The sequence below is a fragment of the Pocillopora verrucosa genome, chromosome 4, assembly GCF_036669915.1.
Source record: "Pocillopora verrucosa isolate sample1 chromosome 4, ASM3666991v2, whole genome shotgun sequence".
Classification (NCBI taxonomy): Eukaryota; Metazoa; Cnidaria; class Anthozoa; order Scleractinia; family Pocilloporidae; genus Pocillopora; species Pocillopora verrucosa.
In genome coordinates, this window is record NC_089315.1 from 34,658 (window position 1) to 50,338 (window position 15,681).

At 36.8% G+C, this 15,681-nt stretch overlaps 1 protein-coding gene across 1 annotated transcript in view; it reads right to left on the bottom strand.

Annotated features, from left to right (window-relative positions):
* Positions 1-15,681, bottom strand: part of LOC131784666 (spectrin alpha chain, non-erythrocytic 1) — a 32,757-nt gene that overhangs the window by 11,260 nt on the left and 5,816 nt on the right. Inside the window, 30 exon segments of the mRNA XM_066164811.1 lie at positions 141-245; positions 605-688; positions 913-1,027; positions 1,263-1,414; positions 1,986-2,117; positions 2,462-2,554; positions 2,979-3,128; positions 3,233-3,300; positions 3,445-3,514; positions 3,936-3,988; positions 4,310-4,436; positions 4,811-4,927; positions 5,429-5,497; positions 5,618-5,687; positions 5,897-5,939; positions 6,491-6,695; positions 7,072-7,305; positions 7,615-7,725; positions 8,253-8,390; positions 9,135-9,236; positions 9,317-9,425; positions 9,901-9,965; positions 10,268-10,384; positions 10,747-10,891; positions 11,395-11,486; positions 11,991-12,179; positions 12,486-12,626; positions 13,183-13,308; positions 15,109-15,252; positions 15,254-15,447. Coding sequence (XP_066020908.1) covers positions 141-245; positions 605-688; positions 913-1,027; positions 1,263-1,414; positions 1,986-2,117; positions 2,462-2,554; positions 2,979-3,128; positions 3,233-3,300; positions 3,445-3,514; positions 3,936-3,988; positions 4,310-4,436; positions 4,811-4,927; positions 5,429-5,497; positions 5,618-5,687; positions 5,897-5,939; positions 6,491-6,695; positions 7,072-7,305; positions 7,615-7,725; positions 8,253-8,390; positions 9,135-9,236; positions 9,317-9,425; positions 9,901-9,965; positions 10,268-10,384; positions 10,747-10,891; positions 11,395-11,486; positions 11,991-12,179; positions 12,486-12,626; positions 13,183-13,308; positions 15,109-15,252; positions 15,254-15,447 — 3,560 coding nt within the window.

Below are 15,681 nucleotides of genomic sequence, written 5' to 3' on the forward strand. Positions count from 1 at the left end.
TGGCATGAAGAAAGCCAAATATTAACAGAGAAGAGAGTGTGACGCTTAATACACTGTGCACTCTCTGTCGTCATATTTTCAGCAACGTATATCAGTCTGCTTGCGTTTGAAAACACACAACACAATTATTCATTCCTCACCTCAATCATCTCTCGGATCATCTCATATTCTCTGTAGTGTTCAATCTTTAGTTTCTCAGCCAGTAACGTCAGTTCTCTGATACGAACCTCTTTAGAAATCATATCCTGCGTGATAAGCAAATGTTTGGTTAGTTATGTTGAACATTATCGAGGGTTTCCGATTGAGTGTCGTAAAACCAAAAATCAAAGAAATCACAACAGCCAATCAGAGGAGAGGAAAATATCACAAGGAGCCAATAAGAACGCAAAGTAAAAGCAAGTTCACAGCCTAAAGCGCGGGAAAATACAAGTGGCCAAGACGCGATTGGTTTTAGTTTTGAATCTGATTGGTCGAGAGGACGACACGAGTTTTCTGGGACAATCACAGAGCGAAGTAAAGCAAAACCAATGCAACCTAGGATAATTTTTCGACACCCAATTACAAAACTGCTTAACGAACGATGTTGTCAGCTGAAACATTGTACCTTTTCAAAGTCATCAAACTTCTTTTGCTGAGCTTCCACATGTTCGTAGTCCTTTCCGATTTCCTCTGAGGTGACAATTGCTTCCTAAAAGTTAGAAAAGGTCCGTCATGTTAATGTATTCTATTATAAACATATCAGATAACGAGCAAGCCTTATGGAAAGTGGGCGATATGACCCAATAAATGAGTGTGTTAGTATAATCTTAGCTTTCTTCGCTGTCAGAGATTTTAGAAAATTGTTACTCTTGTGTGTTTGTTTTAAGACAAATGTACGTTTGTAGTTGCCAAGTCTTTGCAAAATACACGAACCTTGTCATTGATCCAAGACTCCAGTTCGTGAGCATCCCGCAACACACTGTATCTTTGAATGGAATCTTCCAATTTCTTCTTACGTTCTTCGCCTTTGTCCATCAGGTCTTGGTATCTGTTAAAAAAAAATGACTAGCATCTAATTTCTCCCAACAATCTATCCCCTGAATCATACTTGGAGGTCACGAGAATAAAGGAATTGATCACCAAATAAAAAAGCTCTTGATTGTAAAGCAAATTCTCTTTGTCAGCATGTTAAGAAATGTTCAGAGAATATGTGTTCTGATGTTAGGGAATAAAGGGTTAATCTTTGGAAGGATGAAACTGTTACAGCAAAGTCTGATACTCACTTATCATCCAAAGCCTGCTGTCTGTTAGCAACAGTGTCCACTTCAGGAGCCTGCGACAGAAGGTCCTGTGAGGCTTTGTGGGAGTCAATCCTCTTGACATATGCCGCAGGAACAAAACCTTGTCTGTCATTAGTTTCTACTTTCCACCAATCCTGAAATCAGTGCACAAGATTTTATCAAAGGTGTCACATAATCAATGGTTGCCACTAAAATATTACAAAGCGTTTAACATTTTCATTGCAACTGACACCTAACAAGGCCATTGCAAAACATGATAAATCACACTTGGTAATGCTTGAGTTAAATTAAACCCTAACAAATTTTTTTTCGCGTTGGTAAATAATTTAAAACCTTCCCAACTATGCTGTAGTATTTTCTTTCTATCAATGGTACTTGGGCAACTGCTTCTGCTCACCCTTAATTTTGGTATTCCCTAGTTTGGATGCTTTCTGGTCTTTCTTGTGAAATGGGCTTAAGACAATGTAAATTGTAGAGAAAGATGTTTTTCGTCATATCACAAGCATGGGACAAGGAAAAAAATTCTGAGTCCCCATGAGGAATCGAACCTCAGACCTTTGGGTTCAACACTATGATGCTCTAACACTAAGCCACACAGACTCTACAGTGAGCAAGACCCATTACGAAGTTCATATATGTACCACTTTCCTCAAGAGTAGCTAAACCAAATGTACAGCAAACGTCGAAAAAAAAAAAAGGACTTACCTTGTTGCTAGAATTGAGTAGGGTCAGAATGTCACCCTTCTGCATGGACACCTCTCTTGCAGTTTTCTCCTGATAGTCATAAAGAGCAACTACACATTCCTTGTCAGAGATATCTGTGACATGAGCTGCAGGCTGAGGGAGATAATTTCATGAAAATAAACATTGGTGGATGCAAAGATTCCTCCCCCCCCCTTAAATTTAGGTACAGATTAACTGTAACTGACTTAGAGGAAACAGTATCAAAGTTTTTGGTTTGGTGGAATTCTCCTTTTTCACTAATGCAACCCTGATTACACCTTGTAGTGATTTGGAGAACCCCCTTCCCCATTTCCTCTTTCCACACGATAAACACAATTTGAAAGTATCAGAACTTAATTTGATCTGGAAACATTAGAAATAGGTATACCACTGCTGAATCCAATCTGATGTTCATTCTTTTTTTTTGTCCTTCATGTTTATGCTGTGCTTACTCTTACCTTGCAGTGTTGACTTTGTTCTCTCAGCCCATCTACAACAGTTCCATATGCTCTCAAGTCTGACATGATGGCATCGTGTTTGGTAAGCAATGCCTAAAGTGTTCAAAGTATTAGTTGATACACTCAACAAAACTTGTACTTCATTGTTCAAAAGGAAACAATGACATGAAAGAAAACTACTGGCAAGGCAAAGGGTTGTCATTAGGAGCCCATAAGCAACAGTAACATCTCGATTGTCAGACAATTTAACACCAGGTACTCTGTGAGCTGTGATCAGACACAGAAAATAAGTATTTTTGAACTAATTCTAAATTTAACATTAGCTAAAAAAAAAAGCTGGTCAAAATGGCCAAGAAAGCTAGAAATCAGTCTCACACAGTGTCAAAAATTGAAATTTTTTTTTGGGGGGGAAGCATGTCCACAGACTCCAATAGAATGTTGTGTTGTAAACTTCGGATCATACATCTGGTACAAATGACAACCCTGAGACTGATAAGAAAACAACAAAGATATTTACCTGTGCACTGTCTTCATCTTTTCCATAGTCATCACTGGTAACAATTGGTTCTTTCTCCTTCAACCAGGATTCTGCTTCAGCAACATCAGCTAGATACTGATGAGCTTGAAGAGAGTCATCCAGATGTCCTTTTCGCACATGTGCCTTATCCTGGAGTAATAGTAAAAAAATTGTCAAAACACATCCTAGAAAGATCAATACTCTTTAAATGGTTAATAAAAGCGGAAATGCAAAATGTCATGGAATGGTCTTACCTTGAATTCCAGCCATTTCTGGTCAAGGTCATCAATCTTCTCTTTGATCTCATCAGCGGCAAAGTGCCCTGAGGGAAAACACAACATAATAAAAATGAGTCAAAACATTTAAGTCAAACAAAAAAGTACTGACAGAATATGAAAGGTATATGAAAAGTATATGAATTGAAAAGAAAACACATTCTTTAGAACAACTGTTCAAGAGAACTAACCATTATCTATCATTTGAACACCATTATCGCAAACAGCTCTGACACGTGGTTCATGACCAGCAATTTCAGTCTGCAAAGTGAAATGGATGAAATGGGCTGGTAAGTTGGTGATGAATCATTGTACAAGTGCCTCTTTTTCAGCAAGAAGTTTGAGGCTTTGAGCAATGTTAACTGGCAAGAGGTCTGCAAATGCTCTGGCACTGATAATGAGGAGCCCTTGCACACTTCTCGCCAGTCTGCTTTGACTGAGGCTTTTAACTGTCTTGTGCCTCAGTCCTAAAAAAGAAGGGCTTGCTTGTAGGCTACACATACCAAAACTGATTGAAATATTCACAATAGACAAAACACACTCTGGGATTACTTTATAATAGTGAACTTAAAATTGAAAAATGGATTTAAGCTAAGATCTGCAAACTGTTTCAGCTTCTGGCCACAAACCCATTTATTTACTAAAACATTTTTTTTAATTGTTCAGGTACAGCTGTTCTTACCATTAAAGCCTGGTGTTTCTTTGACAGATTCTGGGCTCCTGTCAAATCTCGGCCTATGGAGGAAGACATTTAATTTTCAGTTTACTATTGAGGTGATGGTCTACAGTTAAGGGAGCATTTCTGTTCAGCAATAACATTTTTAATAACAGAGAAAACCATTAAAAAATGACCATGTTTGGATAATGAAAGCATAGTTGTAAAAATTGAGTGCTTCAGCAAATTTCAAGGACTTTCAATTTGTTTTCAGACCACTTACATTTACATTGAAGTGGTTTATATTAATACCCCAGGAAAGCAATCATCATAATTTCCACTGGAATCAATTTTCATTTTGCTCTTTATTTTGTATCATTATCTGCTATTCATTTACTTACCAGTGTTTGTGGATGAAGCAACAGGTTCCTTCTCCCTTATCCATGCCTCCTCATCTTCAACATCATGAAGGAATCGTTTAAGTCTCTCAGCATCCTGGAGCTTTGCTTTGCGAGCTAAGAGAGGAGCCTGGTGAGGAAGATGGGAGGTAATGTTAAGTACTTCCTGAGAAAAGGACATCAGATGATCTAGTTTTGTAAATATAAATTTAAAACAAATTCTGGGGTAAATCTTGGTCTATCATGGCTATCAGCAACTGAATTTTCCTTTTGGCAATACTGTGTAGTAAAAAAACATATGATCATGGAGTCTGACATTTTGGATGATAGTACTGTAGTCCTGAGATGACTGTTGTCTCTAGTAGTGACTGTTGTCAGGAGACTCACTGGAGTCAAGCTTGGAGCACTGATTCTTATCATCTTGTATTAATATTATTAGTAAAGGCTACAAGTTGGACATTTCCCTGAGCCACTCAATCACACACACTTCATTATCATTATCACCTGTAGCTGTTGGTATCGGCTATTTAAAACCTCCTTCTTTTCTTTGATGGAAGGAGCATCAAAGTGGTCAGCCTCCGCAAATAAATCAGCTTGTGCATTAACAACCTCAATCTTTTCCTGGGGAACAACACAACAGAATATATAATGAAAAATTGAACAACTCACTTTCATTTCTGAAACAGTTTACATTTATCTTAGAGATGTTACCCTAGCTTTCTATAACTATTAGCCATATTTTCAAATGTCCTGAATCAATGCTAAAAGAGACAGTCACTACAGATACAGTCCTTGTCATTTGAAGAGAAAGCATCAAGGTGAAGATATTACATGGTTGCATCAGTGATAAAATATTCATAAAAACAGAGAACAATTCAAATGTGATGACAGGTGGTCTTCACAAAATCAGCCTAGACACAGTACAAGCTCTAAATCAAACCACGATTTTACACAAGCAGAGGACCTCAAGGATTCTCTTTGAGAAGGTTGATATAATGAAATAAATGTCCCTCCACTAAAGGTTCAGCTAAATTGGAGATGGCTTAGAAAGGGGTACGTTAAACAACAGCTTCACTTTGGTTAAATAACCAGCCTAGCAACTTTATATTTGATTGTACTTACTGCACGGGCTATGACATCAGCCTCTATCATGGCATGTTTCTTTTGGAGGTTTTGCACACTTGTCAGATCCTGTAATTAAAAGCAACTTTTTTCAGAATTCCTCATAATCATATCCAGATAGAGAAACCAAAGAACTACTAGGATTTAAGTACAGGTATGGGTTTTATTATTTTTTTCAAAATAACATACCTTTCCTACATCCTCAAGAGCAAGCAAGTTTTCAACTTCAGTGAACCACAACTCAACATCTTCGGCACCTCTGCATGATAACAAGTTCATAACATATCAAAATGCATTCAATAACATTGATGTCACAAGACATTTCTCAGAGTGTGATGATAGAGTAGTTATTGTTCTGCACATCTGTGAGGACTTAACATCTAGGTTAATATAACAAGAAGAGTCTTGAAATACATGTAAACGTAGTATTAAGGGAAAGTAGATCACATGTTTTGTGTCACTTCTCACCGGTTGAACTGCTGTTGCTGTGCTGCTTCTTTCAATTTCAACCCTGAATTCCAAATAAGAGGAAAAAACACAATTAGCCCTAAAGCAGAAGCAAAAATTTGCTTATGCAGTTTACACTTCATTTGATATCCCCACAAGCTACTATATACATTCCAGTATAATTGTTTAATTGTTTTTGTAAAGAGTTATTTCCAGTCCTGAAACTCTAGTTGAAAATGCAAAGGGTTTGAAAAAATGCCTCAATCAACACTTCGCAAGTGTAATTTTCTACTTTATGTGTACAGGTATGCTTCACCACTCTCCAAATAGTCCATTTTACAGTTGTGTGCTTGGTTGCCAAGCCTTTGAACAGGAGTGAGGCTAAGGGTGACCATGTTATGATACAACCTTGCTGCTTTTGAAATGCAAATAATTTGTTATCATGCTAACTAGATTCAGGTCTCTAACACAACAAGGTCACCTTCAGCCTCACTCCAAATCAAGGCTTGGCAACTAAGTACACAACTGTAAAATGGCCTATTGTAACCGTTGGACCTGTAAGGATATCTGTAATGTCTTGAATCAAAAATGTTTTATAAGTCACATGTAAAGTACCTTTATCGTTTGATCTCTCAAACAGATAGGCCCACAACTTATGCAGTTCATCAAGTCTCTCTCTGATTAGATCTGAGGCATAGTGTTCATCTCCAATCAGTTGTTCACCAGTGTTGTCAACTGCATCAAGCCGGCTTTGATTGGCATTCAACTCAGCCTCAAATGCTTGGTGCTTCTGGATCTTTCCTTGCAGATTGGTTGGATCCTAAAGATTTCAAAAGTGGTATTTTGTTACAAACAATAACTTACAGCAATATTGTGTATGGATTGCAGTTGTAACATTTGAGGTTTGCTCATATTTTACAAAATTCTTCCAAAAGCAATCAAGGACTTTTTCCTTGATTAAATAGCACCATATTAACACTTAAAAGGTTGGAAGGACTCTTGAAAGTTAAGACCCAATCTAGAATCTGTGGAACTGTCTTGTATTCCCTCAACCATGTTACCTTTAAATGAAGATGTGCTAATATGCCAAAGGCCTCAAAAGCTTAACTGTAGTCTTGTTATACAAGTAGTTATAGGTAGAGCCAGATATTGGGTAATCCTAATGTTTTTGTGTGAGCAAAAATACTATTTCTCACCTTGTAAGATTCATCACTGGCAATCTTCAGCTTTTCTGTAATCCAGCTTTTTACTTCATCACAGTCTCTCTCAAACTGCTGCAGTTTACGAGATTCCTCAAGTTTCAACCTGCGCACCTTGGACAACTCCCCAATGTTATTACGCCTTTCCATTATGGCATCTCTTCTCTCACGCACCTCATCTGAGGCATAGTGATTGCTGTCAACAAGGCGGTTTGCATACTCGTCAATACTCTGAAAGATGGAGGAACAAAGGAGCATAAATTAGTAATTTGTTGTATATTAAAATATTGTGTAGTCCAGAAGTTTTTCCTATGGTATGTGTTTTAAATAAATGGTGCTTTGGAAAAAAGTCTGAGCTCTCCATGAAGATCAAAACCTCTGTGATGCTCACTTGACTACAATGAGCTTTAGAGGCATCAAAGAAAAGTCAGGCTACATGTATGTACAAAGCTCTTGTCCCTGTGTGTTATTACCTAGTTAAGGTACAGTAAAATCCTTGGTGAATTTCACGAGAAATGTTAACTGCTGTAATGTACTCACATTGATCTTCTCTGCTTGGGCAGCAAAAGATTTGTCAAAGTCTTCATGCTTCCTGATCAGAGCTTCTACTCCATCGAGAGAATCGCCAAGGTTATCATCAGCAAGGAAGGCCTGTTAAAAATGTTCAGTAAATAAAAACAACTTCCACAACATATATTTAGTGATACATAAGGAACAAAACAAAACATCTATGTATTTTTGGTACAACTTCATCTTCATTCTATATCAGTGTTGAAATGTTCTAGGATCAGAAATACAATTCCTAAGCATTTTCCTTGTTGAAGACACAATAAAACTGTATTTTGGTGAATCTTGCGAAGACATCAATATACTGCTGGTAACCGAATAGTTAACACAAATGTTTTTTCTTATGGAAAGTGAAGATGACAACATCACTGAATTTAGCTCTGTAATGAAACGAGTTAAGGCTCACAATGCCCTGGTATTAACAGGCACATTTATAACATCTGTTATGAGTAAACTCATTTGATGTTGCAGGTTAAAGCCACAGATTAAATTACAAACAGGTACACTGTGCCTGCTTCAGAAGAAATGATCAATCAAGGTCTCCTGAAGACCAGAATAATCATTTTCAGGGTCAAATGATATACCACAAGATCAGACAAATGTGTTCCAACCTCTTGTTTAGACATAGTGGCATCTGCATGCTCACAATCCCGATTAAAAAGCTGCAGCTCCATACACTGCTCAAACTGCACACGTCTCCTCTCCCACAGCTCCAACAGTTCCATTTTCTCAGTCTCCAGACTGGCAAGCTAAAGGGAGAGCAAAGTTAAATGTTTGGAATAAACACCTGCTTGCCTATTAAACATTTGCACCGTAATATCAAAAGCATTCTTCATACTGTTCTACATGCATTTCATAAGGAGAAAGGCTAACAAAAGCTAAAAGCTAACAAGGAGAATGTGTTTAACAATTAAGTAATTAAACATTTCCTTTATTCTTGCGACATAATGTGTGATTCAGGGGTGATATTGTAAGGAGAAATTAGATGCAAGTCACTCTTAGGGGTCATAGAGTTAACCACTTGGAGTAAACACTTTCTTGCCAATTAATGTCAGCTTAAAATTAAAGGATAATTAAAACAATTTAGGTCATAACCACATCAGGTGTCCTTCAGGGCATTACAAAGATATATTAACTTTTTTTAATATTATTGGTAGGAGATGAACTTTGCTTGTTTGTCTCATGATAGAGTCACTTTTGATATAGACTGCGACATTTCGACTGCAATACTGCTATTCTTCATCAGGTGATGAGGTTGATAGACACGTAAACTATCAACCTCATTACCTGCTGAAGACCAGCAGTATTGCAGTCAAAATGTCACCATCTACAACAAAGTGACTCTATCATGACACAAACAAACAAAGTTCATCTCCTATCTTACACCACCATCAACAATAAGCACATATTTTATTACATTATAATATTATTGTTGTTGAACACATACACTGCTAAAAGTATGGAAAAAAACAGGGAAATTTTTTATTAAGTACCTTTTCTTTGATCTCATCAGTAGCATAATGATTGGAATTGACAAGTTCTTCTCCATCATCGGCAAACTTCTTAAATCCATCCTCTGATGCATCAATATAACCCTAATGGATACAAGGAAAGAATTGCATGTTAACAAGAAGACCTCAAGAGAAAATGAGTCAAGGGTAAAAATGACATTCACCTTATGTTCCTGATGACGTTCCAGAAGACTTTCTGCACTAGCTACATCTTTTGCCAGTTCATCACTTTGGATCAAGACTTTCATTTCATTTATAAAAGAAATGTGGTCCCTAAATCAAATGAAAAAATCATGGGGTGAAAATACAGGTAGTTGTTTGAAGAAAAGTAAGAACACATATACTGGTGTGAGTCAGCTGGAAAAACATGCCTTCAATTGATAAGCGTGAATAAAATTATCAGTCTAAGATATGGTGCAGTCAGAACAGCCTTTGTCAACTGAACAGCCTTTGCTTTACATTTTCCTTTCAAAACAGCTTGCATTTTCGTAAGAGAAGTCCTGTTAGCCTGATCACCTGATGAAAGCTGAAAGGTTACACCATGCATGTATGAACACTGCAACCACACGAGAATCTCAGGTTGGTTATTGAGAAATTTAGATAGTTTTTCCTTGACAACAGAAAGCACATTTAATTTCTCTTACAAGACTATTCCAGCTGGCTGTTATTGAACCTAAATGTACATGCAGCAGACCACAATGTACAAAAGCAAAGTCATAGTGATTGAAAAGCTCTTAATGCCTCTCACCTGTAGTCACTGATGAACCTTTGCAGACGATAAGAATCCTCCAACCTTGCTTTTCGCACCCCAGACTGAAAGATACCATATATACATGTATGACAATAAGTTCAAAGGGATCCTTCATACTGCATAAATAATAAACATACAATAAATGTTTAACCGAGAATAGCATTTTAATTGTATAAATAGGATACCTAGGGTGGTAAATTTTGAGCTTGGTAATGTAAAAGCAAAGGACATTTTTTATCTTGACATGAATGCGGGACAAAGGAAAACAATTCAAAGACCCCAAGAGGAATAAAACCTTGATCCTTCAGATTTCACCCTCAGATTCGTGGGTAGTGAGCTCCAGTATAAAGACTTTGAACAGCACCTTCTCCTTAAGATTTCCCCAGGCAGTTACAATTTCATCTTGCTTAGCAGCTATCTCATCTGCACTTTCTGGATATGCCTCTTGCAGCTGTGCAGATTCTGAACCCAGGGCAGTGACCTAGAAAAGGAGTATTCAGGAGTCAGTTGAATCAGAAATTATTAACCTCAGTCTTATTGCCTGAGCAAGGGAAGAGGACTGTTGATGCTAACAGTGACTGATAGAGCTAAAATCTGTGTTTAAGTCTTTATCAGAGACAAGAGAAGGGTAATAAGTCTCTCTAGCATTTTAAGATTGGTTTGCAAAAACTGATTGCTATGTTTTGTCAAAATATGATTGGCTTTAAAACACAAGTTATGTTTTCTAGTTATGATTGGTCAGTTTTGATATCTGAATACAGTCAAATCTGGTTTTTTTTGTGGATTATATCTGTTTAAATTAGTAAAATATAAAAGTCAGCTTTCTGAGGAAATAGGAGTAACCTTATCTTCCACTGCAGCCAAATCTCGTTCTAGAGCTTCATGTTTGCGTAACAGAGCATTGACACTGGCCAGATCTTTTCCATAATCATCTGATGACAGAACTTTGTCTTTCTCATTGATCCAATTCTTGGTCTCATCAGCATCACTGGTTAAAATAGATTTAAGTTACAGCTTCAGTGTTATGGTTCGTGTGCATACATGTACAGCTGATGTAAGACAATATAAGCTGCACTTTTAATTCAATTGTTTACAATGAAAATAGTAATAAAAGTGGTAGTTCAGAGACTCAGTTACAGTTGAGGCAGATCTTGTAGTGCTAAAAAGAAGTTTCTTGCAAAGTCAGATTCTATACCTTGGCTTGCATTAACAAGGTGCTAAGTGGACATCAAGGACTCAAGAATTCTCTGACCAATGTATAAAAAATCTCCATCTATGTTTTTATAACCTGAGCTACATGTAAATTTCATTCTGACCAGTTGAAACCTTTTCCTGTTACCTTAAACTTTCCTTCTGCCATAACCGTTTTTGACATAAACCCTATTTTACGATTCAAAAAAGCAATGCTACAAGCTTATGTAGCACAAAAGTAGTCTGCTCCAGTAAGAGCAAAGCAAAAGTAGTATTACCAAGAATAACATGGCTTCTTACCGATAGAAGCTGTGTATTTGCTGGGCACCAGCCAGTCTCTTCTGACGTTTGAGTGCCAGCATCTTCAGCCTTTCCCAAGCTTCATTAACTTCCTAAAATTAAAAACCAGTAACTTAAGATGTATTAAATCCTCGTAAATTGAAGGCATGTCTATTAAAGGGCTAGCATGAAAGGCTGCTATTATTAAGTTTTTCATGTACAAGCAGAAAGTTTGATTTAAGTTGAGGATATGTACCTAAAAGCAGTACCTTCAAGGGTATAGGCACTATTAACAGACACATTCAATATTTGAAGGAGGGAACTAAATTGAACAATAACAGAAATACAACATTCCAGGTACCCAATCCTGAAACGGCACGATGTATGTCCACTGAACATGTTGACAACCTGAACAAACTTGCTTAACTTCAAAAAACAGAGAAGAGTATGTGATTTCCTTTTTGCTTGTTCTGGAAAAAGTCACCCTGTGCAGACAATTCTACAAGGATTTATCATCACATTGCATGCTCCTCTGATAGAGCTATAAAATAAGTTCTCCTTGAATCATTAATACCTGATTCAAGCTTATTTTATCCAGCTAAGCTTTAACTTCTTACCGCTTGCTTTGTACTGATCAGTTCTATATCTGGATGACCCTCATCTCCAAGTTGATGTGCAAGCTCATTGATGTATGTGACCCTTGATTCATTTGCCTGAATATCCTTCAAGAAGTCCTCAAATTTCTTCTGAAGAACTTCCACATGTTCCAAATCTCTTCCTACTTCTTCAGAAGTGGCAATTGCTTCCTGAATAATAAACAAAACAATAACAATTTTACTAACAGACTTTTCAATGAAACTGAAAATCCATGGAAAATGCAGAAACCCTACATTTTCAAAAAACAACTTTACTTAAGCATAAAATATTGTGCATACTTTTAGTACTGAACAATATACATGTCCTTTTTTTTTAGTTTGCTACATTTACATCCACAAGGAAAAAAGTTGAAATGAAAATGTTTCTTATTACCAAGGTTGGAATGACAATATTACTGATGCAAAGATATCTGCAATGAGCATTTAAAATATCTACAGGTATATTTCAGGACTCACTTTTTCTAAAATCCATGACATAACTTCCTCTGTTTCATGCAAGAAGTGGACTCTTTTCTGAGTAAAGAGAAGCATGCGGCCTTTCTCTGCTGATTTGGAAAGCAGCAATTCCCATAACTTGATGAGTGAGTCAAGACGTTCCTGTTGAAGAAACGATCATTTGAAGATGTTTGAGTATTTGTTTCTAATTTAGTAGAAGAAAAAATTATCATTGAAAGCCTATTAAAATTCTCATATAAACTTGTTACAGTCAAGTTCATTTTATTATTGTTATTTACTTTGTTGCACAATTCCCTTTCAGTTGTTAACATTTTACATGCTTTCATTTCAAATGTAAATTGAAATGAAATCAAGGGTAAATTCTGATCATTTAACAACATATATTTGTTAACTTTCATACACTTCTCACCTTATTACCTTGTTAGTTTTGTTCCCATGTTTTGGCAAAGGCAAGTTTCATTTCCCTTCTTTAAAGACTTTTGATTCTCTACTCTCCCTTTTAATCTCACAGTTTGTATAAGTTACACAATTTGCATGAACCTCCTTCCTGGGAAATGCAATGCTTTCAAATGGAAAAACTGTGGGTTTTCCCTCATCTCTGCAAGCTGTGTTTTATATCTTAAGTGAAATCAAAATGCATGGATATCTTTTGCATGTAGTATTTAGGAACAAAATAAAGGCACTAATTGAAACTCACCCTGATAAGTTCAGAGGCATAGTGGGACTCACTGATCATGCCTTCACCATTTTCTTGGAGTTCAATAATGGCATTGCTGTGAGCTGAAATCTCTGCTTCAAATGCCTGATGTTTCTGGAGTTTACCCTGGACAACACAAGATGACAATTGCATAGTTAAAACCAAAACAGTTTGCAGATTGTTTCCCAAGCTACTTGTATTTTGCATCCAAAATAAGGTTTGTATGCTACATTGAGGTGAAAATGTGTCATTAACACTATCAGAAAGAAAAGTAAAAATTTAAGGTAAATTTTAGCCTTGTATAGTTTGGTAATGTTCTCGAATCATAAAAATTTTTCAGTTCATAAAAATTGGATGGATATGTATATTAAAAACATTTTTTAAAAGCATTGATGTTGAGGTTGTTGAAGTTTTTAGAGGTATTTCCTCATTTCCCAGACTATTCCAGAACAAAGCCATTGTCCCAATACAATCTGTTGTTTTTGCCATTGTTTCCTTAATCAAAGAACAGTAAACATAATGAAATATAGAGCTATATGGAAATCTTGCAAAATTTTGCTACATTCAGACCAGGTGGAAGCTAAAAAAACTTACTAATAATTCACTTATATAATATTTTAGTTTAAACTCTGATCAGAGATAAGACAAATGTTGTATTATCAACAAAAGTTTGGGCTAAACTTCAGAATACCCTGCAACTTTGGTCCGCCTCACTTACATGTGTAGGGAGGCTTTGAAGATCGAGGCATAACACAATAGATGCTATTCTTATTCAATGACATGTAATGAGTTGCGGGGTATTCTGAAGTTGCTCCAAAGTTTGCTTCTGGGCATTGGCAAACAAGATCAAACTTGAATCCATGAGAGCAGATAAAGCATCCTTGTATTGATCATACTTTGCACTTTCTCCATTTAGTTTGGAAGTTAACAAAACTTACAAGCAATTTATTCATATAACTGATTTGTTTCAACTCCAAAGAGATATGGGCTGGTGCAAACAAATTTTGCTGTTCTTTTTCTCATGGCTAAATGATCAATGATGATGAATTGTATACCCCATATCAAAGTATTGGGCATTGAAACTATACACACTTGATTAGGTCAACTCATATAGTGCTAGTAAGAGAGAGTAAGAGGGGAGATGATTCTTGCAGCACTCTTCAAGTTCCCTGCTTATCATTACTTTTTTATTCAAAATCTGAATTCATGCATTGTGTACGTAGTAATTCACAAAATCTGTTCGTTCAACATTAGATGCAGATTAGCAAAACAATTGTCCGACTCAAAACGTTGCGACTTACACGAATTACTCAATCTAAGAAACCAGATGATAAAGCACGATTGAGTTGATCACGCCACTCAGCGAAGATTAATTAATCAGAGTTTCTGGCGCTTTCTAGTAACCAGCGGCTCTATTCGAACGTGGCGCGTGCTTTGAATAATTTGCATAGTATATATGGTTGCACTTTGCTGAGATCAGACCAGAGTTCACCTAATAATTCTTGTGGCACTTTCCTTTAGATGATTTCGCACTCGATAATCTCATATCCCATCGCGCCATGGAAGAGTGATCGCGAATTTCTAAATTTGATCAATCAAACTGCTGTGTGGCGTCTAAGTAATGTCTGGTCACGCACATGAATTCCAGCGTGATATTTTGTGACACAAACTGTTGTGAAAACTATTTCTCCATAAGATCTACACACAAGGAACATTTTATCAAAAACAGGTCAGAAAATATGTAAAACCCGATCTTTTACTCACAATCTGCATCAAACCAAGTAAAATCAAGCGAATAAATTTGTATTCTCGACAAAGGTTTGCTTGGGGCGTTGTCGAAGGAGAGCAAGCTTTGAATCCTAAATGGCAAATAAAGCACTAAAGTATTGACCATAGTTGTCACTCTTCATCCTTTCAAAAACCTACCTGAAGGTTGGTTTGGAATCTCTGTTAGTTTTTCGGTCCGCAAGCGATTAAATTTAGGGATCTGTGAAGTTTCTCATTGATCCAAGCTTCCACTTCATCAGCATCACGTTTGAATTGATGGTAGCGCTTGGCATCTTCCAAGCGGCTGGCGCCGAACCCGAGTTGGCTTCTTTGAACTCCGCATAGCGCCCGCAAAACCTGGTGCACGACGGTTTTGAATATCTTCGACGGTTTCTAGAATAGCAATTTGACGAGAATCTACCTCAGGCCATTCTGAATATTTCTTCACCACAAGACTAGACGGCAAACACACAGGGTTTGCGAATCGCCTGTAGTCTCCTGCGGAATCGCCCCACTAAAGCGTTTAGGTCAGCGGATACAACGAAGCCCAAGGAGAGGAGAGTAGAGAAGGACGAAAGTCATTATTGAAAAAAAGAGTGAAACATTTGCATGCATTGTCTTCCAAAGGAGTATCTTAATTTCTAAATAAGAATTAAATTATTAGATAATAAGCATCACAAAACTCACCAATTTTACTTTTGAAATAACCAAGAGTTTTAATAACTACTTTTC